At 42.5% G+C, this 25685-nt stretch overlaps 1 protein-coding gene across 9 annotated transcripts in view; it reads left to right on the top strand.

Moving 5' to 3' along the window:
• Positions 1–24038, top strand: part of CSNK1G1 (casein kinase 1 gamma 1) — a 165384-nt gene extending 141346 nt beyond the window's left edge. For 5 of the 9 annotated variants that reach the window (XM_040492946.1, XM_040492944.1, XM_040492941.1 and 2 more), the window contains 3 exons: positions 10117–10223; positions 13529–13552; positions 18071–24038. In XM_040492946.1, coding sequence (XP_040348880.1) covers positions 10117–10223; positions 13529–13552; positions 18071–18125 — 186 coding nt within the window. In that variant the 3' untranslated portion in view covers positions 18126–24038. The remainder of the gene's footprint in view (positions 1–10116; positions 10224–13528; positions 13553–18070) is intronic. The other 4 variants (XM_040492948.1, XM_040492943.1, XM_040492947.1 and 1 more) reach the window with 1 other exon arrangement.
• Positions 24039–25685: the final 1647 nt, after the last annotated feature.

Here is a 25685-nt window from a genome sequence, read left to right as displayed (position 1 = left end):
TTTAAAACTGAAGAGTTTGGAAGATAGAGTTATAAGGAAGGCTCCCAGAAAAAAGATGGAGGTTAAAATGGTAGACAACATTTCTCAAAAAAAAAAAAAAAGAACTACCATGCAACCTAGTAATTCCACTTCTGGATATTTGTCCCAAGAAGATGAAAACACTTACTGAAAAAGGTATGTGCACCTCTATGTTTATTGAAGCATTATTTATATTACCCAAGGTATGGAAGAGTCTATCTTCCAAGAGTCTACCCCAAGAGTCTATCGATAGATGAATGGATAAAGAAGATGTGGTACACACGTGTGCATGCATGCACACACACATACACATGCATTACACTATTAGTCGTCCATAAAAAAGAATGAAATCTTGCCATTTATGACAACATGGGTGGACCTAGAGGCTTTTGTGATAAATGCAATATGTCACACAGAGAAAGACAAATACCATATGATTTCACTCATCTGCGGAATCAAAAAAAAAAAAACACACAAACCAGAAGCAGACTTATAAATATGAGAACAAATTGATAGTTGCCAGAGGGGAGGCAAAAAGGTGAAGAGGATTAAGAGGTATAAACTTCCAAACTCAACACCCAAAAAACAATTCAGTGAAGAAATGGGCAAAGACATGAATAGACACTTTCCCAAAGAAGACATCCAACAGACACATGGAAAGATGCTCAACATCACTCATCATCAGGGAAATAGAACTCAAAACCACAATGAGATACCACTTTACACCTGTCAGAATGGCTGAAATTAACAATTTAGGCAACAACAGATGTTGGTGAGGATGCAGAGAAAGAGGAACCCTTTTGCACTGCTGGTGGGAATGCAACCTGGTGCAGCCACCCTGGAAGACAGTATGGAGGTTCCTCAAAAAATTAAAAACAGAATTACCCTGCAACCCAGCAATTGCACTACTAGGTATTTATCCAAAGGATACAAAAATGCTGATTTGAAGGGGCACTGTCAACAATAGCCAAAGTATGGAAAGAGCTCAAATGTCCATCGACTGATGAATGGATAAAGAAGATGTGGTATTATAATGGAATATTACTTGGCAATCTAAAAGAATGAAATCTTGCCATTTGCAACAATGTGGATGGAACTAGAGTGTATTATGCTAAGCAAAAGACAAATATATGATTTCGCTCATGTGGTATTTAAGAAAGAAACATGAGCATAGGGGAAAGGAAGCAAAAATAAGATAAAAACAGAAAGGGAGACAAACCATAAGAGACTTTTTATTTTATTTTATTTTTTTTTCCAATATATGAAATTTATTGTCAAATTAGTTTCCATACAACACCCAGTGCTCATCCCAAAAGGTGCCCTCCTCACTACCCATCACCCACCCTCCCCTCCATCCCACCCCCCATCAACCCTCAGTTTGTTATAAGAGACTCTTAAATACAGAGAACAAACTGAGGGTTGCTGGTGGGATGTTGGGCAGGGGGATGGGCTAAATGGGCAATGGGCATTAAGGAGGGCCCTTGTTGGAATGAGCACTGGGTATTATATGTAAGCGATGAATCACTAAATCCTATTCATGAAATCATTATTATGTTATTATTATATATGTTAACTGACATTGATTTAAATAAAAAATAAATAAAAAGGTACAAACTTCCCATTAGAAAATAAGTAAGTCAAAGGGATGAAAAACACAGCACAGGGAATATAGCCAATAATGTAATAACTTTGAGGGCACCTGGTTGGCTGTCAGTAGAGCATGCGGCTCTTGATATCAGGGTCATAAGTTTGAGTCCCACATGGGGCACAGAGATTTAAAAAAAATTTTTTTTAATCATATAATAACTGTATGGTGACAGAGGGCAATATACTTATTGTGGTGAGCATTTTGTAATGTAGATCATTGTTAAATCACTACGCTATACACCTGAAACTAATATATGTCAACTGTACTTCAATTAAAAAAATTTAAAATGATTTTAAAAATGAAATAATACAATGTAAGATTTAAAGTTCAGGAGGTCTAATTTCTTAATAATGGGAATTCCAGAGAGAGAACAGAGAAAGTGGGGTAGAGGAAATCATTAACAAAATAATTCCCCAGAACTCATAAAGACTTGTTTCCAGGTCAGAAGAGCCTACTGAGTGCCCAGCATAATGGATGATAGAACCACACCAAGGTACATCATTGTGAAATTTCAGAACATGGAGGGCAAAGAGAAGATCTTTTGAGCTTCCAGAAAGAGAAACAGTCAACATGCAAAGAAAGGATCAGGAATTAGTGTAGCTTCAAATTTCTGAATAAGCAGTTCTGGAAGCTAGAAGGCAATGAACAATGCTTTCAAAATTCTAAGAGAAAATTATTTCCAGTGTGGAATTCTATACTCAGCCAAACTGTCAGTCTGGTTGGAATATAGAAAAAAGCTGTTTTCAAAAATTTGTGCTCTTAAAAATTTTACTTCTCATGTACCCTTGTGCACTGTGAAAATGAGTGAATAAACCAACGAAGAGGAATATATGCGATCCAGGAAATAAGATCTGACACATGAAAGAAGTGAAGGGACTCCCCAGTGCAATGGTAAAGTTAGGAGATCCCAGAAAGACAGCAGTGCACCAGTAGAAGAGGATAGCCTGTCCCAAACATAGGTGTTCAGGGGGCCTTGAGAACAATTTTACCAAGATGATGAAATGACTAGGATACCAATTTGTCAGAATATCTTGAAAGTAGCTGGGTAGATAAATGACAGAGTTTGGTTAGAATTAATGATTACAACTAATACATAAAAACCTAAGTAAAAATAAATTTTAGTGGCCGGTTGGTAGCTCAGCCGGTTAAGCTTCCAACTCCAGCTCGGGTCATGATCTTGCAGTCTGTGAGTTCCAGCCCCACACTGGGTTCTGTGCTGACAGTTTCAGATTCTATGTCTCTCTCACTCTCTGCGCCTCCTCCACTTGCACTCTTCTCTCTCTCAAAAATAAACAAACATTAAATAAGTAAATAAAATTTAAAAGATAATTAACTCCAAGGAAAAAAGGAAATGATACAGGGAAGTAAAGAACCATGGTATATACTTCATGGTACAGCTATAGTTTTTAATAGTCATAATGTAAAACTAAGAATTGATCTAGTTAAAATTACAGTATAAAGTGTAATGAAGGGGCACCTAGCTGCCTCAGTCAGAAGAACATGCAGATTCTTAATCTCAGGGTCATGAGTTCAAGTCCCATGTTGGGTATAGAGATTACTTTAAATAAATAAAGGTTTTTAAAAACTATAATGGAAATAGAAGGATGAAAAAGGTGAATATATGCCTAAAAATGAAGAATCAAGATGCATGCAATTCAGAGATGTGGAGGTAAAATAAAAGAATCAGTTGTAAAGGAGGTGAAATGGTGGAATAGGGGAAAGAGACTGCTGTTTTTCCTAATGATCCTTGTAGAAATATGTGCTTCTTTATGCAATGTGTTCATAGAAGTCTGATTTAAACAAAACCTAACAACTTAAAAAATACATAGATACACACACGCACACACACATACATACCAGTTTTCATCTATCACATTTGTAGTAAATTATAAATTTAAGAGCCTATCCATCTACTATTGTTGAAATGTGAATTACAGCTATTTTAGAGAGTTCTTCGGCACTATCTTTTCAAATCAAATATCTACACTTTTTGATTCAGTGAATCCAGTTTCAGATAAATATTCCTCAGAAATGCACAGATACTGAAGATACATATTCTAGAACAGTGCTGCTAAACAGGACATCAATCGTTTGTGATTTCAGATTTTCTAGTAATCACATTGAAAAGGTAAACATAATCAGGTGATAGTAATTTTAATACTATATTTTAACCCAGTTTAAAATAATTCAATGTATAGTCAGTATTAAAAATATTTATGAGGGGGTGCCTGGCTGGCTCAGTCGGTAGAGCATGAGACTTGATCTCAGGGTTGTAAATTCGAACCTCGAGTTGGGTATAGAGATTACTTAAAAATAAAATCTTAAAGGTCATCTGGATGGCTCAGTCAGTTGAACATCAGCCCAGGTCATGATCGTGGGGTTTGTGAGTTTGAGACCCATATTGGGCTTGCTGCTGTCAGCCTGTCCATGTGGAGCCTGCTTCGGATCCTCTGTCCCCTCTTTTCTGCCCCTATCCCGCTTGCACTCTCCCCAAAATAAATATTTTTAAAAGTAGTAAAAAAAATAAAATCTTCAAAAAGATTCTAAGATATTTTTACTTTTTTTATGGAGTGTTAGAAATCTAGTGTGGGGGCGCCTGGGTGGCTTAGTCGGTTAAGCATCCAACTTTGGCCCAGGTCATGATCTCACAGTCTGAGTTCGAGCCCTGTGTCAGGCTCTGTGCTGACAGCTCAGAGCCTGGAGCCTGCTTCAGATTCTGTGTCTCTGTCTCTCTCTGCTCCTCACCTAATCATGCTCTATTTCTCTCTCTCTCTCTCTCTCTCAAAAATAAATGTTAAAAAAAAAGAAAGGAAGGAAGGAAGGAAAGGAAAGAAGGAAGAAAAGGAAAAGAAAAGAAAAGAAAAGAGAAAAGAAAAAAGAAAAGAAATGAAATCTAGTGTGTATTTTACCCTTACAGAACATCTCTGTTTGGACTAGCTACATTTTTAGTGCACAGTAGCCACATGTGGCATGTAGCTATTGTATTCGATGCTGCAGTTTAGAATGTTGCCACTTGTTTCTTTTTTTTTAAACTTTTTTTAATGTTTATTTATTTTTGAGAGAGAGAGACAGAGTGTAAGCAGGGGAAGGGCAGAGAGGGAGGGAGACACAGAATCTGAAGCAGGCTCCAAGCTCGAAACTGTTGGCACAGAGCCCGATGTGGGGCTGGAACCCATGAACTGTGAGATCATGACCTGAGCTGAAGTCCCACACTAAACCAACGGAGCCACCCAGGCGCCCCATGTTGCCACTTGTTTCTAATACCAGAAAATCTGAAGCAACTAAATGTTCATTAATTAGGCATTAACTAACATAATACTTCCATACAGTGAATAGAGATCTCTGGTATTATGGGAAATGTCCAAGATGTGTTATGGAAAAAGCAAGTTGTAAAATGATATATGAAATTTGGCCCCATTTTTACTTATTTTCACATACATATGCAAATATATATATATATATAAGAGGAATAGCATACATATATGTTAGTTTATGCAGAATGAGAAAAAAAAAGCAATGTAGAGTAGGGGAGGCAAACACAGCCAGTGGGCTAAATCCCACCCTCTGCCTATTTTTATAAAGTTTTATTAGAACATGAACACATTCATTTGTTTATATGTTGTATATGTCCACCTTTATGTCCAGTGGCAGAGTTGAGTAGTTTCCACACAGACTGTATAGTCCAAAAAACCTAAAATATTTACTAGGTATCTTTTTATGTAAATGATTTGCATGCCCTTGTTCTCAAGGAAGATATACTGAATTTCCCACTAGCCATGTCCATGTGATTTCATCATGGGAAACCTGCACTTTCTTATGTAGTCTTTTTTAATACTCTTTTTTTTTTTTTTTAACAATAAACATGCTTACTTTGTAACTAGGGGAAAATACAAAGATTAAATAATTTTTAAAAGGAAAATACCTCATAATCAGGCATATCTAGACAGTTTAGTTAACTAGATTTGTGTTCCCAGAACACAGAGGTACCCATTTGGACAGTGTTTCCTACTGTCCACTGTAAGGGGGTCTCTTTATTTATTTATTTATTTATTTATTTATTTATTCAATGTTTATTTATTTTTGGGACAGAGAGAGACAGACCATGAACGGGGGAGGGGCAGAGAGAGAGGGAGACACAGAATCGGAAACAGGCTCCAGGCTCTGAGCCATCAGGCCAGAGCCCAACGCGGGGCTCGAACTCGCGGACCGCGAGATCGTGACCTGGCTGAAGTCGGACGCTTAACCGACTGCGCCACCCAGGCGCCCCTAAGGGGGTCTCTTTAGAATTGAGTCACGTAGAGTCTCTGACAGCACTTTGGAAAATGCAACCTGCCTGTACTCCCTGTAAACTAAGTTCTGCCCGCTTCCCCCACTTGGATAGGGGACAGGCAAGTGTGCTGTTTCCCTAATATTACATTAAGCTCTGCTGCTCCTCACTGCATCTGCCTCTTTAATTGTAGCCCCAGTTTTTGTAAACTCAGAAAGGCTATGCTTTTTGCAAACCAAATCAGTCCTACTTTTTTCTGGCGCAGCAGATGCCCACGTATTTTCGAGTTGTCTCACTTTCCAAAGGTAATGTGTTCAAACCATGCTTAGCCTATCTGGATGACCTGTAGACACCACAAACCTGGTAGGGAGTACAGAGGACCAAGATGAGAAGAGTTTGCTCTGAGAAGGCACATGGACAGTCCCGTTCTAACCTATTTCATTTGCAGACCCCACCCCCCTCACCGTGCTTCCCATCCTTCCACTGTTTCCACAGGTCTTCCACATGTGGAAGATCTAAATTCAATTAAGGCAGTATGTTTTTCTCTTTCAAAAAGATGACTCCAGAATTGTTTAAATGAAAATGTATATGAAATATCTAGAAATCTCCAGGGCCAAGCAAAGGCATGAGACTTAGGGATGACATTTAACTTTTAACTAATATTTACTTTGCTCAAATCATTATAATTTTAAATTATTTACAATTCTTGTTGAGGTCAGGAAAGCTGAAGTACAGAATTACCAAATATGTTAGTTGTAAGAAGAAGGATTGAAATGTTGACTGTCATCTAAAGTACTGTTCCTTTGGTATATAGCTCTCACTTTTCTTCATAGTAATGTTTTGAAAAATGGGACTTACTAAATCAAATTTTTTTTCAAATTTTTTATTTAAAATATTAAATTACTTATTAAAAGAGATGTTACCAATATTAAGGACTAAAGTTCAAAATAGCACTTCACCTTAGTTCCTTCCATGGGTAGTTCCTTACGATATTAATTACTTTGGTCTTATGTGAGATAGCCAGAATGTGGGATTAATTTTGATAGTGATTACAACAAGTTAACTTTCAGTATTCCAGGTACACAAATAAGCTTATTTTTTAATGAAGTTATACTAAAAATTCAGTAGGAAAGGTATAAAAATGATACTGCTTAAAATACTAATAATATATTGCATTCATAAGGGTGTTTTGATTTGGGGATTTGGTCTTTTTGTTTTTTACAAATTTTCAAATTGCTTTCTTCAACATCATTATTTTTAACTTGCCATAGTAATTATGAAGTAGGTGGGACCAAGGTTGTTGGCTTGGTCTTACAGAATTAGAAACCAGAGGAGGCTGACGGTAGAGCAAGGCCTGGAATCCGGCTCTTTGGTCACCTACACTAGCATTTGTTCCATTGCACATCTAGGTAGCTGTTCAGTGGTTTGACAGACTACCTCCAGCCTAAAGTGAATGCTTTAAAGACCTAAATAAGTAGCCACTGATTCGCAAGCATATTTTAGTTATAGTTAGAAGTTAGTGACCAGGTACTCACTGATAACAGATAAGACGTCTAGTGTATAAAATGTAGATCACCTCTTCTTTCTTAGATTGCCCAAGGATATTGCTTATAGGCCAAGTGACAATTTGTAGCAAGGAGAAGTTAGAGAGCATGAGACACTTGAAATACTGTGGACAGGCACCATGACCCAAAGTCACCAAGTAGTCAGCAGTGGTGATGCTTGCTGACTCCTGCTTTATTTGTACCCATTGAGGCCAAGGCATTTTCTTTAACATCTTACCTAGCTCCGGAATTGTTCTTTAAGAAACTTACGATGCTTTCTTCTCTAGCCCTTGTGCTCGCAGAATACATTTACCAGCGTGACCACCAACCAGTGTTCAGCCAGAACATGCCCCAAGAAATAAATGTAGCCTGAAGAGGTTAACAGGACAGCACTAGCATGAGGAGCTGTGCTTCTCTAATCTGTAAACCTTCACTCCTCAAATTTTGTTTTTGCTGGTATTTTTCCTTCTCATTTTGAAATTTTCAAATTTATAGAGAAGTTGGTGGTGGCGGTGGTCCAATGAACCCATGTATATCCCTGACCTCAATTAATGATTATTAAGATTTTGTCATATTTAATTCTGTGGTGGTAGTATGGGGGTGGCAGAGGGAGAGTGTGTGCGAAAGTGTTTGAAAGTAAATTGTAAACATCATTGTATTTTATCTCAAAATGCTTTAGTTGGCATGTCCTAAGAACAAAGACATTCTCTCATGTCACCAACACCACCATTGTCATACCTAAAAAAATAGAGTAATAATTCTGTAATATCTAATACACAATTCATATCGCATTTCCAATTGTCCTCAAGATTAATTTTATAGGGTCTGCGATCTAATGAAGGTTTGCATTTAGTTGTTATGCCCCTTTAGTCTCTTTCAGTCTCTTAGTTGTTTAATCTACTCATCTGTAACAGTCACCCCTGTATTTAAAGGGAAAAAGTAAAGTTTTTAAGAGTCCAGGCTTGCTTCCTATAGAATGTCCCACATTTTAGGTTTGTCAGTTTTTTTCCATCATACCAAAAGTTCAGATAAAACTTGTTTTGGGCAAGAATATTACATAATGTTATATAGTATTTTTTTATGTCAGGAGAAAAATAAGGTTGAGTGGTTCCATTAATCAGAGGTGCAAAATTTGATCACTAGCAGATTCCTAGGGTAAGTCCACATGTAATGTTGTAGGTTTCTTTGACTAACCATACAGCATTGTTTTAATTTTTTTTAAGCGTGTATTCTTAATAAGAACAATACATATTTCTGGTTTAGAAATAATGGTAAGGAGAGACTGCTAGTAAGTAGTGTTTACCTTGTGTGCCCTTTATTCTTTGAGTAAATACCCCCAAAGATCCCTTATACTAAACATACCCTCCTGCCTTCCTCTTTATGACTGCACAGGAAATTTTTTTTTTCTTCAAATTAGCTGCTGGTGAGGACCCCAGATCTAAAGGGGGGTAAGAATAAACATTAATGGAGGGAGAGTAACAGTAGTATGAACACTTGCTGGGCCATTACCATGTACCATGGCACTGGGCTAAGCACTTTCTGTGGATTGTCTGCACGGTAACCCTATTAGGTAAGCAGCACTGGTTCCCCATTTTGTGGATTAGGAAGCTCAGGCACAGAAAGACTGAGGATCTTGCCCAAGGACCCACAGCAAGTAAGTGGTGGAGCTAGGGTTCAGACTCAGGGTTGCCTAAATCTAGAGCCCGTTCCTTACTTGCTGTGCTGTCTCATACATTTGCTTCTATAATTTTCACATCCACCTGTAAGAAACAGTCTGAAGTTACTTATCCAAGAGCATATGATATCCGAACCATTCATCCTATTTTGTGGTTCTCTCTCATGTTTCAGCCAAGGTCTTTAACAGCAGAGAGGTTTGTCCAGCGGGGTCCCTTTTCCCACTCCCCAGCACCCACATAAACAGGAATCATGTGCTGGAAATGAAACCAGGTGACAGAAGCAGCTGCACAAGCAAGAGAAGCCTGATCGGGTCTATATTAACCAGATGACAGGAGTGTGAGCCTTCAGTGAGAAATGGGATGACACTGAACCTGAAATAAAGGTTGTTGAAATAAGACTGGTCTTCCAAGGAAGAGTGTTTCCTTACCGTTTGTCCTCTCACCAAAGAGGATGTGGCAGTCTTGTTATTTGAGTGACTTCAAACCAGTGATCAAAGCCATGAAGAAATTTCTGAAGGGAAGTGTGATTGCTTATAATCTCTAATGCCCATTCTTGATTTCCTTTTTAGAACTTTTTTTCAGCATCATCCCTGAGTCTATTTATAATTATAGCATAATAAACTGAGAGAAGTAGAATTAAAGAGAGTTATATGACCTATTCCATAGGCTTTTTGTGAAGATTAAATTTACACACAGTGTAGCCGAGCACTGACACAGAGTAGGCATTCAGTGTGGAAGTTCTTACAGGATTACATCATTGCATTTTGTGTTCTCACATGACGTGGGGCTGGGAACCTTACCTAAATTAGGACATTTGGACCCTCAGCCCAGGAAAACCAGCATTCCAGACACTGCCTGGTCAGTACCTAAACTACAGACTAAAACTCCCTTAGAGACCCTCTCTGTGCTGGCAGGAAGCCCCTAGTGCCATGGTGTCTATCACACTCCGTCTTTCTGTTTCAGGTGGTTAGCTCAACCAATGGAGAGCTGAATGTTGATGACCCCACAGGAGCCCACTCCAATGCACCAATCACAGCTCACGCCGAGGTGGAGGTAGTCGAGGAAGCTAAGTACGTTCATCTTCCGAGGGGGCTCTTGAGTTCTAGGTTGAAAGATCTTCTTTGTCTCTTCTTCTCCATGTGCTGCTCATCTCAGACTGGATTCCTCATGCTTGTGTCCTCAGCTTTCTTCCTTTGACCATTTTATTTTTTGCATGGTACCCTAAGGCTGCTTCTGCCCTTCTTTAGCTGTGATTTCTGGGAAGACCATCACATTGTTCTAGTCCACGTCAGGCAAAAGGCCTAGTGAACCCAAAGAATCATGGTATAAGAGCTAGAACAGATAGTAGTCATGAGCCTCTTGGGTCCCTCCGGGATACAGAAAACAATCTGCTTATGTAAATCATGGGCCACACTGAACAGCATTTGATTTCTGGTTCTTGGCTAACAACTCTGCATGTTCAGCCCTAGAGCGAGGGCTTCAGGGCCATTTTGTTCTCACTTAAAATGATTCTGGATTCCGAGAGACTCCAGTAAGTCAGGCAAGATAGTCTCTACACCTGTGAGTAAAAGAGTCTTGGGAGGAGAGGAAATCACAATGTTCCCAAGATGGGGAGGAGGTGACTCTACTTCCTTTTCTGCCTCTCTTGCCTATGAACGTGTTGCCCTGCCTGTACCACCAGCCCCCAGGTGCTCTCTGCATAGCATGTGGTTAAACTCTTAGCATATAGAGTATAGCAGGAAATGATTGCCATTTCTGCTGCAGAAGCAGCGTTTCTATCACTTCTTCCCCTTTTTGCCCCATCCCAAATTCCGATCCAGATTTAAACTCCCAAGAAGACATGAGGTAGGGAGAGAGAAGTCCTTTACAAATCAGTAACTGCTGCCAAGCCTGATACAGATGACCTTTCCTGTAATGAGAATATTCAGGCTATCCCGGTCCTGTCAGAGGCAGACAACATATTAATAGTGATACCCGTGTCCTAGGTGCTCTCTTGAGCCCCCAGATGGCCTCAATACAAGCCAGAACATGCTTACATCTCTGGGAGTAAGGTGGTGGGAAGCCAGTCAAGACCTGCATTCTTACCTCCAGTTATACTTTCTATGGTTGTCCCCCCACCCCCACCCACCCCTCTGCTGTCCTGCCCATCTATATGATGAGTTCACTTTGCTTCCAAGAGGTCCTTTCCTTGGAAAGGACAGGAATCCTTTGAGGATTCCTACCCAGTAGATAAAAAGCACCCAAGGACGACTTGGATGATCTCTCACAGGCACAAGTCACTCAGTCCCTGATGACTATAGGCAGCTTTAGGTGCTCCTCTCCTGGTTTATATAGGGCTCTGGTAAGTAAGAATGGCAGGGAGAGTTTTTAATCCTGGGAGGAAAGCATTTTTAGTAAGGAAACATGCTCCCTATTCTCAGGGACCTTGGAGATTTTAATGGTACTCACAGTGTTTCTTCAGCTTCCATGACAGAACTTCATTCTCCAAAGTAAACAGTATGGTACTTCTTATCCACAGTGTTCTCAACCTTGGCTGCACTTTGGAAACACCTGGGTATGTTAGAAAATGCAAATGCCCGAATCCTGTCCCCAGAGATTCTGGTTTATTTAGGATTATGGCTTGAGCATCAGGAAATTTTAAAAGTCAGGTGATTCAAATGTGTGGCCAAGGTCAGGAAACAGGGCACTAGGCACGTTCTGATTCATACGTTGTCTGGGCTTGAAAGATGGCTGTACCCATTCCCACCTACCTCACTCCCAATTCATGTTGTGGCTATTACTTTGAAGGCTAGAAGTTTAGCTCTGGATTTAATAGTGTACTGTGAATACCAAGATTCAAAGAGTTTTGTTCTTATCGTTTGCCTTATACAGGTTTATCTTTTGAACCCATTTCTCTCATTTGACTTCGGTAAATGTGTACACTGATTGTGTATGTGAGTGTGGTGTTTGTGTCCTGTGTGTAAAATAGGGGGCTGTTCACACAAAGAGATTTCAATGTGGTGACTTCTATTCTGGTATGATCCAAACTCTAGGATAAAGAGAGTTCAGAGTCTCCCCATTCGGTAAAAAGGACTACTGTGACTGCCACCAGTTCTAGGTTTGGGCCTTCTGAAATGTATGGACCAGAAGGGAGCAAGTGTATTTGACCAGATGTCCTCCAGAAGCTCAAAGCTTAGGGCATTTTGTGTGCTGATTCCCCTAGTGATTTCATGAGCTACCAATCCATCTTGCCCAGGGAACTGTCTGGCAGGGCCATGTGTTTTTTTTCTTGGCCTTCTATGTGTTTTGGAGGAAAGGAGGGGGTAGCCATCAATCCACCTGCTCATTTTCATGGGAAGAAGTCACAGCTAGAGAAGCACGAGACGTCCCAAACAACCCCTCATTGCACGCAGCTGTGATGCCATTTGTCCATGCAGCCTGCTTGTGGGAAAAAGAGAGCTGTTGCCTATATTAAGATTCAACCGGAGACTGAGGAGATAAGTGAAACCTTCATTTCCAAGCATTTGATTCACCCAGCTTGTTTTATATAAAGGAGGAGAGAAATAACAGGGTCTTGGTTTTTGTTCTTTCTACAAAGTGAACATCTAACTGCCCTTTTCTTCTGGCTGTGGGACACATGTCCTTGTTTAAATATAATTGGTAAGGCAAGGCAGCTTTTTGGTTGATTTTTGTTATGGAGTTTTTGCTTACTCACTGACTTTAGCTATAACTTAGAAAATGTGGACCTCATTTCTCCTGAGAATTAACAAGAATGGGATTTTTGGCCCTTCTCTGGCAGTTATACCTTAGTCCAGAGCAGTGACCCTCCTTGCTCTGATTCATCTCCTACTAAAATAAAGTGTTGCTGAAGCCTTTTCCCTCCTCTAGAGGAAGAGCTAACTGCCAGCCAGCTGCTTTGGTTAGGCATGTTGGACTTATAGAAAGGCTAGGGACTTGTCTTTCCCTCAGAATAGTTGGAAGGTCAGCTTAACATTGCACAGTAAGACTTTGTGTGGGAACCAAAATGGCTCACTTGGTGCTTGATTGAATTCTTACAGGCAGAATCATTTCCTCTTTCTTGTGCTATCTTCCCGGAAATTGCCCAGGAAAACCCGCTGTGGGGCTCCCACCAACTCTTTCTGTTCTACCTTACCCCTCACTGAGATCCAGTTCCCTCCTCAATGCTTCTATCAGGCACCTGCCCCTTCCATCTTAGGGTGGGGGCCAAGTGACCTGGGCCTACTCACCCTACCTCGACAGAGGAAGAAACGAAACACCAACACATACTGCATGTTTGCATGGCTCACAGGGAGTCGCTTCCATCTCACCTCTGTGGACTAATATCTCTCTCTTTCTCTCTCTTCCTTTCTGTGTTTTCTCTTTACACACTCTATAGCTGCCTGAAAATGCTCAACCTGTGGTGAGTCCCTCTCTCCAGTCCACATGCTAGGGGAGCGGACCAGACTAGGCTGGGATTGGCAAAGCCAAACAAAATGCCTTAGGAACACTGAATGGCTTCCATACGCCGCCTTGTGCCATAACCTCCCAGACTGGGGAACTAGATCCACAAGGTGGGGATGGGGCAGGCCTACACCCAGGAATTAATCTGTTCCTTCTTTCCTTTCAAACCCATCTCATTGCTGTCTCCTCCTGTCAAAACAATATCCCCAGTATCCAAAATTATCTTTCTATTTTGAGCCGAGTGAATTGTCTGCCAAATTAATAGACCAGATATTATCAGACAGAGAGGGACAGAGGCAGGAGGACAAGGTTACTCTATCAGTTGTTTAGATTATTCTTCACAACCCCAAGGGCAGTTATCACCAGATGATCTCCCATTCTGTGGTTTGGTCTCTAACTGGCTGCTTCAGAAAAATCTGTGACTTTTCTTTTGATTCAACTGGTTCTTCCTTCTGTAGAATGAGTCTCCAAAAGAGCTCCTTCTTGGGGGGAGAAATGGACATTTTGTTGTTGTTTTGGGGGTTTCTGTTTGTTTTTCGTTTATTGTCTTGTCTTTTCTTTTCTCTTCTTTTCTTTTCTTTGCCCTGTAAGAGTACACTTAGTGGGCCAAGGGCTGACCTGGCTAATGAGATATTGGAGCCCTTCTCCCACTCCTGGAAAAGGTTCCTTGAGTGGAAGGGGGAGCCCTAAAGAATCTGCGTTCAGTCAAGTACATTCTTGATACAAGAAAGAGCCCTCTCCCCAGCTTTCTTCTTAGACGTTGCCTGTGACCTTCCAGGTGCTCCTGAACTGGTTGGTCTGTTGCAGTCTGGAATTATAATTTCCCCACAGTGTCTGCATGCATGGGGTCATATTCTATGTGGTGATAACAGCCTCCTGGACTCTGTGTTTACCTTGTTTCTATTTGTCTTTAGTGACTAGGTTGGACACCAGTTTCTGAGCCCCATTGGTCTAAGCCAAGTTGCCTATGGGGCTTCCCCAGGAATAGGGATATATGGAAGATAAGTCAGGTTTTATGGAAATAGAATTTGTAGTCTTATGGTACTGGGGAGTACCTTTGACCTATTTATCTAGCAAACATGTCTGTGTAATCTGACATTGTCATAGTCTATTTTTTTCCTGTGAGATGTCACTCACATAATCCTGACTGCAAATACAGGGTCCACTGTGTGCTTCTCCAACTCTGCTTGGGACTCTAGGGGGTTCACCAAAAGCGTAGGTTACCCAAGAGCTTAGATACCATCTAGCTTAGGTACTCTGTAAAGTTTAGGTGCTGTCTAGCTGTAGAGATAAGACATATATACTGGAAAAGACAAGTAGGTCTCCAGGAGACTTGTTATTGTCCCTCAAGAGGTCACTATGGACAGGAATGGTCAAGAAAGACTTCATGGATACTGTGGGGCTTGAGCCAGGTATTAGAGCAAGGGAAGAATGTAAAAGTACACCGAAGAAGAGAAGCCTGGCAATGAAAAAGCAAAAGGGGAGAGAGCCAGGACATAGCAAGAGAGCAGTGTGGGAATGGCAATGGCTCAGAGGTCTAGAGAAAGAGTACTTGGTGGCTTGTGGGTAGGGAGACTGGATTGATTCTGACTCCAGCATGCTAAGAATTTCTGGTCATCCAATCAAAGAATCAACTAGAAGAATAATTACGACACAAGAAAGGTTCATCACTCACCTTCCTTCTCTTTGGAGAGTTAGACATTTGTGTGGAGTTAGTAGGTGGGCTTGGTCTGGGGTCTGACCCAGCTTAATAGGTCCTATTGCTGGTAGTCACCACAGAAACCAAAGAATCGAAAAGCAGATTGTGGGGCCTGTTTCCTTTTAGGTAGAGCGGTGAAAAGCTGCCGAAGCTTTAACTACAGTAACTAGCAAAAATTAATCCGGGGCTCTAAACCGTAGCGCACATTGCCCTCCAGTCAGGCAGATTCAGCATGATGTGCCTCAGCAGTCAGGTTATGATGTGCTTGTGAGCAGACACTAGTTCTTAGGACTTGCCTCGAAGGAGGTAAAAGAGAAGTGAGTAGTGTAGTTTGAAAGGGATCAAACTTTGAAAGGGACTTCTTTGTGATTGCTCTTACCTACTAAAAATACAAAATCCTCATTTTAGCATCCTCCAAAAAAAAAAAAAAAATAGAAATTGACTTAAATGTTAATGATGTCTCTGAAAATCATGGTTAACAGGGAATAGGGAACTCTGGTATAATACTGGTGCTCCCATGAGTTTTAATTTGCCTTGTTTAATATTAATATCAGGACTTTCAACTTGGAAAATGTTCATTTTCTAAAGCGTATATAATAGAAAAAGATCATTTTTTTTTTCTTGAAATCTTCTCTGGGGAGAGGACTGTCTTAAACATTCAGGAGCATTGGTCATTTTTATTTCAAAGAATTTATTCAGTCTCCAGATTCATATGCCACTTTGTTTAGTGACTATATTCATACCCATTTAGTATTTTACAGGACTCATGGCTGGCTCAGTCAGAAGAGCATGCGGTTCTTGACCTCGGGGTCCTGAGTTCAAGCCCTATGTTGAGGGGAGAGAGTACATAAATAAACTTGAAAAAAATAGTGTTTCATAAATGTCATTGATACCTTCGGAAAGTCTTTTTTTTTTTTTTTTTAATTTTTTTTAATGTTATTTATTTTTGAGAGACAGAGACAGAGTGCTAGTGGGGGAGGGGCAGAGAGAGAGGGAGACACAGAATCCGAAGCAGGCTCCAGGCTCTGAGCTGTCAGCACGGAGCCTGATGTGGGGATCGAACTCACAGACTGTGAGATCATGACCTGAACTGAAGTCGGACACTTAACCAACTGAGCCACCCAGGCACCCCATCTTCAGAAAGTCTTTTTTTTTTTTTTTAATTTTTTAACGTTTATTTATTTTTGAGACAGAGACAGCATGAACGGGGGAGGGGCAGAGAGAGAGGGAGACACAGAATCGGAAACAGGCTCCAGGCTCTGAGCCATCAGCCCAGAGCCTGACGCAGGGCTCGAACTCACGGACCGCGAGATCGTGACCTGGCTGAAGTCGGACACTTAACCGACTGCGCCACCCAGGCGCCCCCAGAAAGTCTTTTTAAAGACCCTCTTAAGAAGGTCCTATTTCCAAAATTTTCATGTTTGATTCATTCAGATATGGGTAAAGGCTATCATTACTTGTATAAATGTCTATTTCTACATTCTAAGAAACCTTCTCCAAATTTTTAACAACTTGTCCATTGGGTGTTGAAATACCAAGGAGCCTGGCTGAAAAAGGAGAGAATCTTAGCTACAGTGGAGAACTTAGGAGAATGGGAAGTAAGCACCAGTTCTTTATGTTCATATGAACAGCCCTGGCATTAAACCCAGAGATTTAGGCAAGAGAACCAGACAGAGTTTTCTCCGAAAAGCTTTCCTTTCAAGGGTCCAACAAGTTTGCAGCTTGACTCCCCTCCACCACCTGGCATCTTTGACTCATCCACACCTTCTGGCCCTCACATTCTCATTTCCCATGTGTCAGCTTCCTGGAAAGGACATGTCTTATGCACCAGCTATGCCACAGCCCTCATCACCCCCTTCTGGACTTAGTCATGCCTCAGCAAGAGCTGCTTCCTATTCCAGAGACAGGAGTAAGGAGGGGATGCTTGGGCCTAGGGCTGTGCTGGAGCTGTGGCTATTGTCCAGGGGCAACGCGTGGAGGGCGGATGAAGGGAGCAGACCCCAACCTCCACTGTACACAGGGCTAGTCCTCTAACCTTGTTTGGCACGGCAGCAGCGGTCTCAGTAGCTAAGCCGAGGACCCTGCAGCCATATGCTTGCCAATGGTCAACTCCTGGGCTGTGGCGCTGGTCCCCTCTGAATGAAACGTGGGCTGTGTTGATAACAGTCAGGGGATCTAGGCTCACAGTACTTGTTAAGAGTCAGGGCTCCTTCTGCTTGCTCCGGGTAGCTGGGTGGGGATGGGGGTATGGGATGGAGAGAATCCTTAATCCTTCATTGGCAGCATCATGAGATCCTGCTAAAATTGCAATCATATTTTGTGGGGGATTCATTTGTCTCAGTTTAGCTCCATATCCACTGGCCATTGAAGCTGCATTAAATTATTGTGCCCTCTGTATCAAGGGGCAGATGATGCAGGCTAGTCTTAGGCAGCCCTGAGGAGCCCCCAGCCTTGGTTCCAGATAAAGATGAAATATCTGGATTCAATGATAAACCTTCATCCTTCCAAAAAACACCTGTTTGGACCCTGCCTAGCCTGCATCATTTTGATGATTGAGTTTGGTAGCAGATTGAAATGAAGTAGCTATTTCCTTGGGCTTTCCTGGCAGATACTGCCCACTGCTTCCAGTGTGTGCACTATAGGTGGTGGGTGTGGGTGGCCCTGTGGGTGGGTGCCAGGGGGGAACTGCCCCCCACCCGCCGGGCAGTAAGCAGAAGCAGGCAGAAGTCTGAAGCTGTAAGCCTTCCACACTGACTTGCAATGTTCCTTGTACTCCAGGTGCTGCTGTTTCTTTAAGAGGAAAAGGAAGAAGACTGCCCAGCGCCACAAGTGACCAGTGCCTCCCAGGAGTCCTCAGGCCCTGGGGACTCTAACTCAATTGCACCCGCAGCTCCTGCCATTTTTCATTGGAAGGGACTCCTCTATGGGGGAGGGTGGAGGTCCAAACCAAAAAGAAGAAAACAGATGCCCCCAGAAGGAGCCAGTGCAGGCAGCCAGGGCCCAGTGGGTCAGTGGCCATCCCCGCCTGCCTACAGCTCTGAGCAGGTCCCAGAGCTGCGGCTCCTCCACTGCTTGCCCTTGGGGCTGCCTGGTTGACTCTCCTTCCTATTGTTTACAGTGAAGGTGTCATTCACAAAAACTCAAGGACTACTATTCTCTTCCCTCCTGTAGTTTACTCCCGGTTCTTGCCCCACCCTCAACCCTCTCCAGCATAAAAGCTAGTGAGTTAAAGGCTTTGTCTGCTGAAGGAGCTCAAGAGGCTGGGGGTGCGGTCAAGAAGGCAGGGGGAAGATGGCAGGCCTGGCAGGAGAAGAACGTTCTCCACCTACCAGGTGTGCCTGGCAGTATGGCTCCGTCCTCTGTGCCTCTGCAGCCTCCATCCCCAGCTGGCCACGGGGTGCAGGTTCTTGCCACCCTCCCTCCTGTCAAGTTACACTGTCGGACACAAGCTGTGAGAAATCTGCAGTCTACTGTCCCTGCGCGTTGGCATTCTTCGCTCTCTTGACAAGCGAGCTCTGTTCTCCAGACGGTAGTAGGACAATGCACATTGTTCTGAGCAAAGGAAAAAACTGACTTTATTGCACTTTTAGTTTTTTTTTTTTTTTTTAAACAAAAAACATGGCAGATGCATATTGTGTCTGGTTATATTGGGAGTTTTACTTTTTTCTGTTTTGAGGGGGATGGGGCCAGCCAAGCCATTCAGAGAGAACATGGGTCCAGAGGACATTCTCAATGGAAAAAGTTGGGTCTGCAGCACCCAGAAGAGAAGAAGCCAAACTCTTGTCATTCTGAGTAAACACTCAGGTTGGCAAACAAACATACTTGAATTTTCATTCATCTTCTCAGCTGCTGAAGAATGTCCCTACCAGAGCCTCTTGACCTCATCAGCCTACAGTTTGGACCGCCTAGCTCTCCAGCACATGGGATGAGCCAGCCAAGCCAGACTGACCAGGAGAAGGAGATGCTTGACAAAAAAATTGGAAATACCAGTTTCCTCCACTGCCAGGGACTTCCAACTAAATAGCCATGTGACTTTCTTAGTGACTTGGGGGACAAAATTAGTGATGAAATGGCCACCGCCATATTGCCGCTAGTGGACAAGAAGAGGAGGACTAAGTGAAGCCGCCTTCCAACTGCCAGAAGAACCTCAGGATTTGGCCTCATAGGGCCAGGAAATAAAATCATTGCGCACTGTCTGCCCCGATAGCTGAGTGATAGCATTTGGGCTGGCCTGCCGCACCAGGCACCAGGCACCTGCAGATCTCCCAGCAGGTCCACAGCAGCATGCTTAGGACTGAGCACGTGGGGCTGTATGAACAGGAAGATAAGATTGGCTGGTGCTGGAAAATTCCAAGGGAAAGGATACTGAAATGAAAGGTCGGAAATTATCTTCTCATTTGGATATAGACTCCTTCCAAATAAGATGGCCATGTACCTAGAGCGTGTGCCCCAGTCCACTGTCTGCCTCCCCATGTGGGTTAGCCACCTGATCTACTACCATGAAGAGTCTTGGTTCTTCGTTCACTGCTTGGAAAGTAATGTATGGAGTTAATCTTACTGTGCTCAGTTTTCATTTGAGTTCAGTGGCTTATGTAAACAGTGACCTCTTTCCAGATGTGATAGAGGAGTAAGAACCACTTACATCAGGGAACAAGGCCTTGTATCTGGGAGTAGAGAGAGCTAACTCACCAAGGAGGACAGTGGCTGGTGACTTAGTCTGGTGGTTTTGGGAACTCCGAAATCATTGCCTCTGGCTTGAGATGGAGGGCCGTGTTTTGGACCGGAGGATGTGGGGATACTTTCTGGTAGTTGGCATTTCCTGACAAGTCCCTTGATGTATTTTACATGGAGCAGAGATAGCAACAGTGGCATGAATCAGAGTTACTGGGCTTTACCTGTTCCATCGGGCCTTGGCTAGGAAATACCATTTTACTGGCTTCAAACCTGCTCAGCTCATGTAAGGATTGTAATCTTTCATTTCTTTAAAAGAAATTTTCCTGTATACAAGACAGAGTGGCTGGGAGACACAGTGTCACATCCCTTTTCCACAAGGATTTTGAATATTGAGGTTTGCTTCCTTGATAATACCTAGTGGTTAAGGCACCATCACAGAAATGTACAGTTTCTCAATTGGCATTTGGGCAACTCTAACTTCCTGTATAGAAACTTTAACTTCCTTTTCCCTGTGTAGAAGAAAACCTTGCCTCTCAAGGGATGGCAAGGGGAAGTAGTGACAAAGCCTCTAGCATCCTGGCACTCCACACCCCACTAAGTGCCTCCCACCTCTGCTTCCACAAAAAAGCAAAGGCATTGACCAGCTTGGCTCAGGGCAAGCCCCCCTGCAGCTGAGTTTGTGACTTTTTTTGGTCTTAAATGTTTTAAAGGCTAGCTTTTGAAGGGTTAAACCTAAGCAGTTATGGGGGGTCCTTCCTAATGCACTGTTCTCATTCTCCGCACCACCCCCCCCCCCCAAAATCTCTTACTAGGTATCTGCTTTTCATAACAAAGGCGAAGAGCCCCACGTCCCTCTGGCATGTAGGGTAATGGTGATTCTTCCAAGGCCATTAGCACTCCAAGGTGGTCCCAGGCCTCTGAGAGATTCTATTGTGATCTTCCTGAAAATTAAAAAGTAAATAAAAAGACTACCTAAGGAATAATTTGGCCATCAGTTCCATCCCCACCAGCACATCAGGGATCCCTCTTCAACCCTGTTGCTATAGTTGCTTAGTTCTGTGCCTCAGCCGGGTCCCTGAGGTTGGGCACTCCCTCCACCCACCACCCACCCAAATCCACTCACTATAGTTTTGGAACATTCTCCATTTCACAGCATGGTGCCTAAGGATCTTTTTCTTTGGGATTGATGCAGTTGCTTCTGAGTTAGCAGTAAGTACTAGCAGCGTTCACTCAAAATATTCTTAATAGTATGCCATTAGGAGGACGTCTCCCAAGCCCTACGGTCCTTCAGGTATTGCATCCTGAGCAGATTAAGGCACGCAGGCCAGGAATCCACCAAGGCATAAGCGGTCCTTCTCTTATGACCAGAGGATGACCTATGTCTGTGCAATGAAGCAGCTAAAGGTTGATCACTTACACACACCTTGGCATTTCCCAGTGATCTCACTCTGGACTCTGCAAGGGTAGGCAGTGTGCCAGCAGCAAGTGTGCTTTCCTGACAGCCTTAGTGAACATTCTGCTATATTGGGTCTGTCTAGAAGTAAACAGGGTCTAAGAAGGTACAAGTCAAGTGACTAGGCTAACCTCCAGTTAAAGCTCCATTTCACTCTGGAATGCAGAGGCAACAGGGGACAGCAGAATCCTGGGCTTTTCAGTAGAAATGTTGATTTGCCTGTTTTATCTGCATGAATTCCAGGTACAAAGAAACCACCTCTGCCGTTAGCCAGAAGAGGGTCCATCACCTCTATATCCCAGCTTAGTTAGTGCACTGGAAATGGACACTGATAGTGCATATTCATTGTTGATTCTCCGTGTTAGTAACCTCCTTTAATGTCAGAAATATGCAGTGATGGTAAATGTATGTCACATTGGTTACTAAAGATCATAGCCTTAACTTTTTTGTATGCAAAAGATAGAATTAATTGCCCCTGTCGGCAAGCATGGCTGATGTTTCTCAAAAATAAGTACTTCCATGACAGCATAGAAAGCATCTCAAAGGAACTTGATCTTTTGATGCATCTCTCCCAATTCCACATGCCTCCTGTGTGTCCCAGTCACCTCCATTTTCATACTGAAACCAGTTTTCCATTCCCAGTGAATTGCCCTGACAGTGTCGTCTCCAGCATCAGCCACATTAGGGCTCGAATTACTCAGATTGGGAGCTTACAGCGCCATACAGCCAACATTGCCTTTGCCAGTCCACTGCCACTGTCCCCGCCATTGCCCCAATGTGGGCAGATGAATTCCAGCAACCCTTAGGGAGCCAGGATAACCAGGCACCCCATCTGGATTGGCCATATATAAGCACCAGGCACTTGTTTTGGGGGCTCTTGTTTTGGCAACTCCGGGCCTCCAGGAAAGCCCTGTCTAGAAATTGATGGCCAGTGATTCCCAGTCTTCCCTATGACGGGTTGGCAGGAATCAAAATGGGATTCCTATGGTTTTATTGTTTTGGGGGTGGGGGGAGGGAGGCAGCGGAGGGGTGGCTTTGTTTCTGAATAAAGAAGAGAAGAAACTATGGCCCTTCTGAGGGTTTGCAGAGTTTGAGCAGTGTTTTAGCCACAAATAAATCTTGGAAGTCTTTGATCAATTAAGCAGTCTTAAAAACATGTTTTTCATAACTCCTTTTGCAGGTGACTGAGTGCAAAAGAATAGGTTTCTCCACTGTATTCAAAAATAGTAAGTAGGTTCCCTGGATATAGACTGTAGTAGTTGACAAATTTCCTCAAAAAGCAACCAGGAAGTCCACTCCAGTATTTGTAGATCAGCTTACAAAGGAAAAAGTGAACATGTACTCCATATATTTCTAGTTTTGTTACCAAACTTGATGTTATAAAGAAACCTCAGTTCTTTGGACAGAATTTCTTTTGTCGCTTTTCTTTTACTCCTCGCAATCTTATTTCCGGTGCCATCACCACCTTCAGAGTCTCAGAGCAGAGGGTTATCCTTGGTAGTAAATGGGGGTGCAGTGCAGTCATCCCAACAACACACACAGGAAAACAGCTGTTCTGACTGCCTCTTCCCTGCAAACCCCCTCTTTCAGGGCAGGTGAGACATTTTCAGTGTTCCTCTTCATGAGCTCCAGACCAAATCCCAGGCCAGCCCTTGCACTGAAAGCTTTTGTAAGAGGTTTATCAATCTGTTAGGAATGTCTCAGGAGAGATGAGCCATTTCTTTGGGGGGAAATCTATTTACAGATGGGTGTGTGGTTGTGCTTGTATGCCTGTGTGTGTGTATATGTGCGTGCATGCGCACGTGGTCTCATCTGTGCATTTCACTTCCATAAAGACTCACAGGCCAGGCTGCTGGGACCATGTGTTTAGGAATATCCTCGGAAGTAAACAAGTAACAAGTGAGCTTCTCAAACTAGTGTCACAGCAGGCTGGCTCTGGGAATGAGCCCCATTTATCAAGCAGAAAAGTAAACAGCAGAAAAGATAGAGATGAAACCAAAAATATTATAACCCCCCAATGGAAAATAATGTTGATTCATCAATTCCCATTGGATATATTACATGCTCTAATTTATTATATTATTATTTTGTCTGTTTCTTTAATCTTTGCCCATTGTACTTTTAAAAAGATGTTGGGATGTTGATTGCAATTTTTTAAGACTAGATATTGTATAAATCAGCTGTGGAAATCAGTTTTAAATGCTGTGTGGATGTGTCTGATTTATTGTTAAATGCCTTTTTTTTTTTAACTTTTTGTTTTATTTTAGATATGTTGTTGTTTCATAAACCCCGGCACTGGTCGCAAAGCTCAGCTGTGAAAATGAAATTTGTAGTATTTTTTAACATGAATGTTTATTTCAAGTGTATTTGAAATGGTTCCTCTGGGAGAGAGATTTGTACACCATTAGGAAAAACTCCTCTGCAGAGGAAGTAAGCCGCCTTTGGAGAAAACGGAAAATGGGTCTTGATGTGTTATCTCAGAGTAGCCCATTTCCTAGGGCACCATGGAAAAACACAAATGTGATCTTTAAGTATACCTCTTCCCTAATTTGGGGAGGAAAGGACTCAGTTTGCACCCTTTTTGTATGTAAAATAAAATGTCTTACCTTTCTTGACTAATTTTGTTTGGTTAGTTGGTTGGTTTGTCTGGTTTTAAATTACCCTGGTTCGTTTGTAACTAAGAATCCAGCTAGGATTACTTTGATAGGATTCAGGGCTCTAGTGAATGAAAATAATGCTTGATACTTTGGCATTCTTGCTTCATTCCTTTGGGTTGAACATTGCTCTCTCCTGCTGGTCACTTTATTTCTGTTTATTTATTTCTAAGTTTACTTGTTGATTTGAGAACCAGAGCATGAGCAGGGGAGGGGCAAAGAAAGAGAGAATCTCAAGCAGGCTCTGCCCTGTCACCATGCAGCCCCATGCAGGGCTCAAACCCAACAAACTTTCAAAACCCAAGAGTTGGATGCTTAACCAACTGGGCCACCCAGGTGCCCCCATTTTTTTTTTTTTTTTAATTTTAGAGAGAGCATGAGCTGGGGAGAGGGGCAGATGGGGAAAGAATCTTTTTTGAATGCTTATTTTTGAGAGAATGAGCAGGGGAGGGGCAGAGAGACAGACACAGAATATGAAACAGGCTCCAGGCTGAGCTGTCAGCACAGAGCCCAATGCCAGGCTTGAACTCACCAGCCGCAAGATCATGACCTGAGCGGAAGTCGGATGCTCAACCAACTAAGCCACCCACCCAGGTGCGCCCCCCCCGCGCCCGAGAGAAAGAGAATCTTAGGCTCCACACTGAGTGTAGAGCCCGATGCTGGGCTCTAATCCCATGACCCTGGGATCAGGACCTGAGCCTACTGAGTCGCCCAGGCGCCCCCTGTTGGTCACTTTAAATATTCCTGGCAGAACGTGGACATTCATCACTCACATAGTGGTTCCTGTATCCCTGTGGTTCTTAGGTGGTAGAACATCAGGAAGTTAGGATGTACTCTGGAACAGCTTTGGAATAGCTTTATAATGCTCTACTAATGAACATCTACACAGGGGATAAAACTATGATGTGCAATTATAAAATCACAAATATAAACATATATATATTTATATAGCCACAAAGTAACTGCCAATCGGCATGATTGGTTCCAGCTGTTTTGTTACTACTCAATTACTACTTGATTTGTTTTTTCACTGGGTAGGCAAGTAAGCAGAAGACACTTAAGATCATCATGAGAGAAAAACTTCACACCGAGAGCATTTTATCCATCAAGTTTTTTTTCTTTCAAAAGTGGGGGGGGGGGCGGTGTGGAGGAGGCAGGTTTTATGTGTTTTAGCATTAGCTCCTCAGGTGGAGGCTACTTTGAAAAAACATAGTTTGGTAAACATTTTTTCTCAATGGCTATGGAGGGCATGAGACCAGTGAGCCGGGAAAGAGGCCTGGCCAAAAAAATGGTTGGAGGATCAGAAGATCAACTTTGTCAATGCAACAGTTTTACCTAGGAGAACCTTTACCGGATTGAGGTGTGAGGATTAGAAACAGCAAACATCACTTGTGTTTACATGAGAGAACTGTGGAAACTTTGCAGCCTGACTGCAGTGACCTCAGTGTAAGCAAGGACAAATTAATGCCAGTGGCCATGCATAACCTCAAACTTAGGTCAGCACCTCATAAAGACAACAAATTGCAGGGCTCAACTAATTGAAAGGGAGCTGTGCCTACCTAGAATTTGGGGTGTGAAGACCAAGACTTTTTATATTAAGCTTTGAAAAGTG

The sequence above is a fragment of the Herpailurus yagouaroundi genome, unplaced genomic scaffold (assembly GCF_014898765.1).
Source record: "Herpailurus yagouaroundi ecotype Mexico unplaced genomic scaffold, PumYag 184, whole genome shotgun sequence".
Taxonomy (NCBI): domain Eukaryota; kingdom Metazoa; phylum Chordata; class Mammalia; order Carnivora; family Felidae; genus Herpailurus; species Herpailurus yagouaroundi.
The sequence above is the reverse complement of the archived record's forward strand: the minus strand, read 5'-3'. Positions and strand labels throughout refer to the sequence as shown.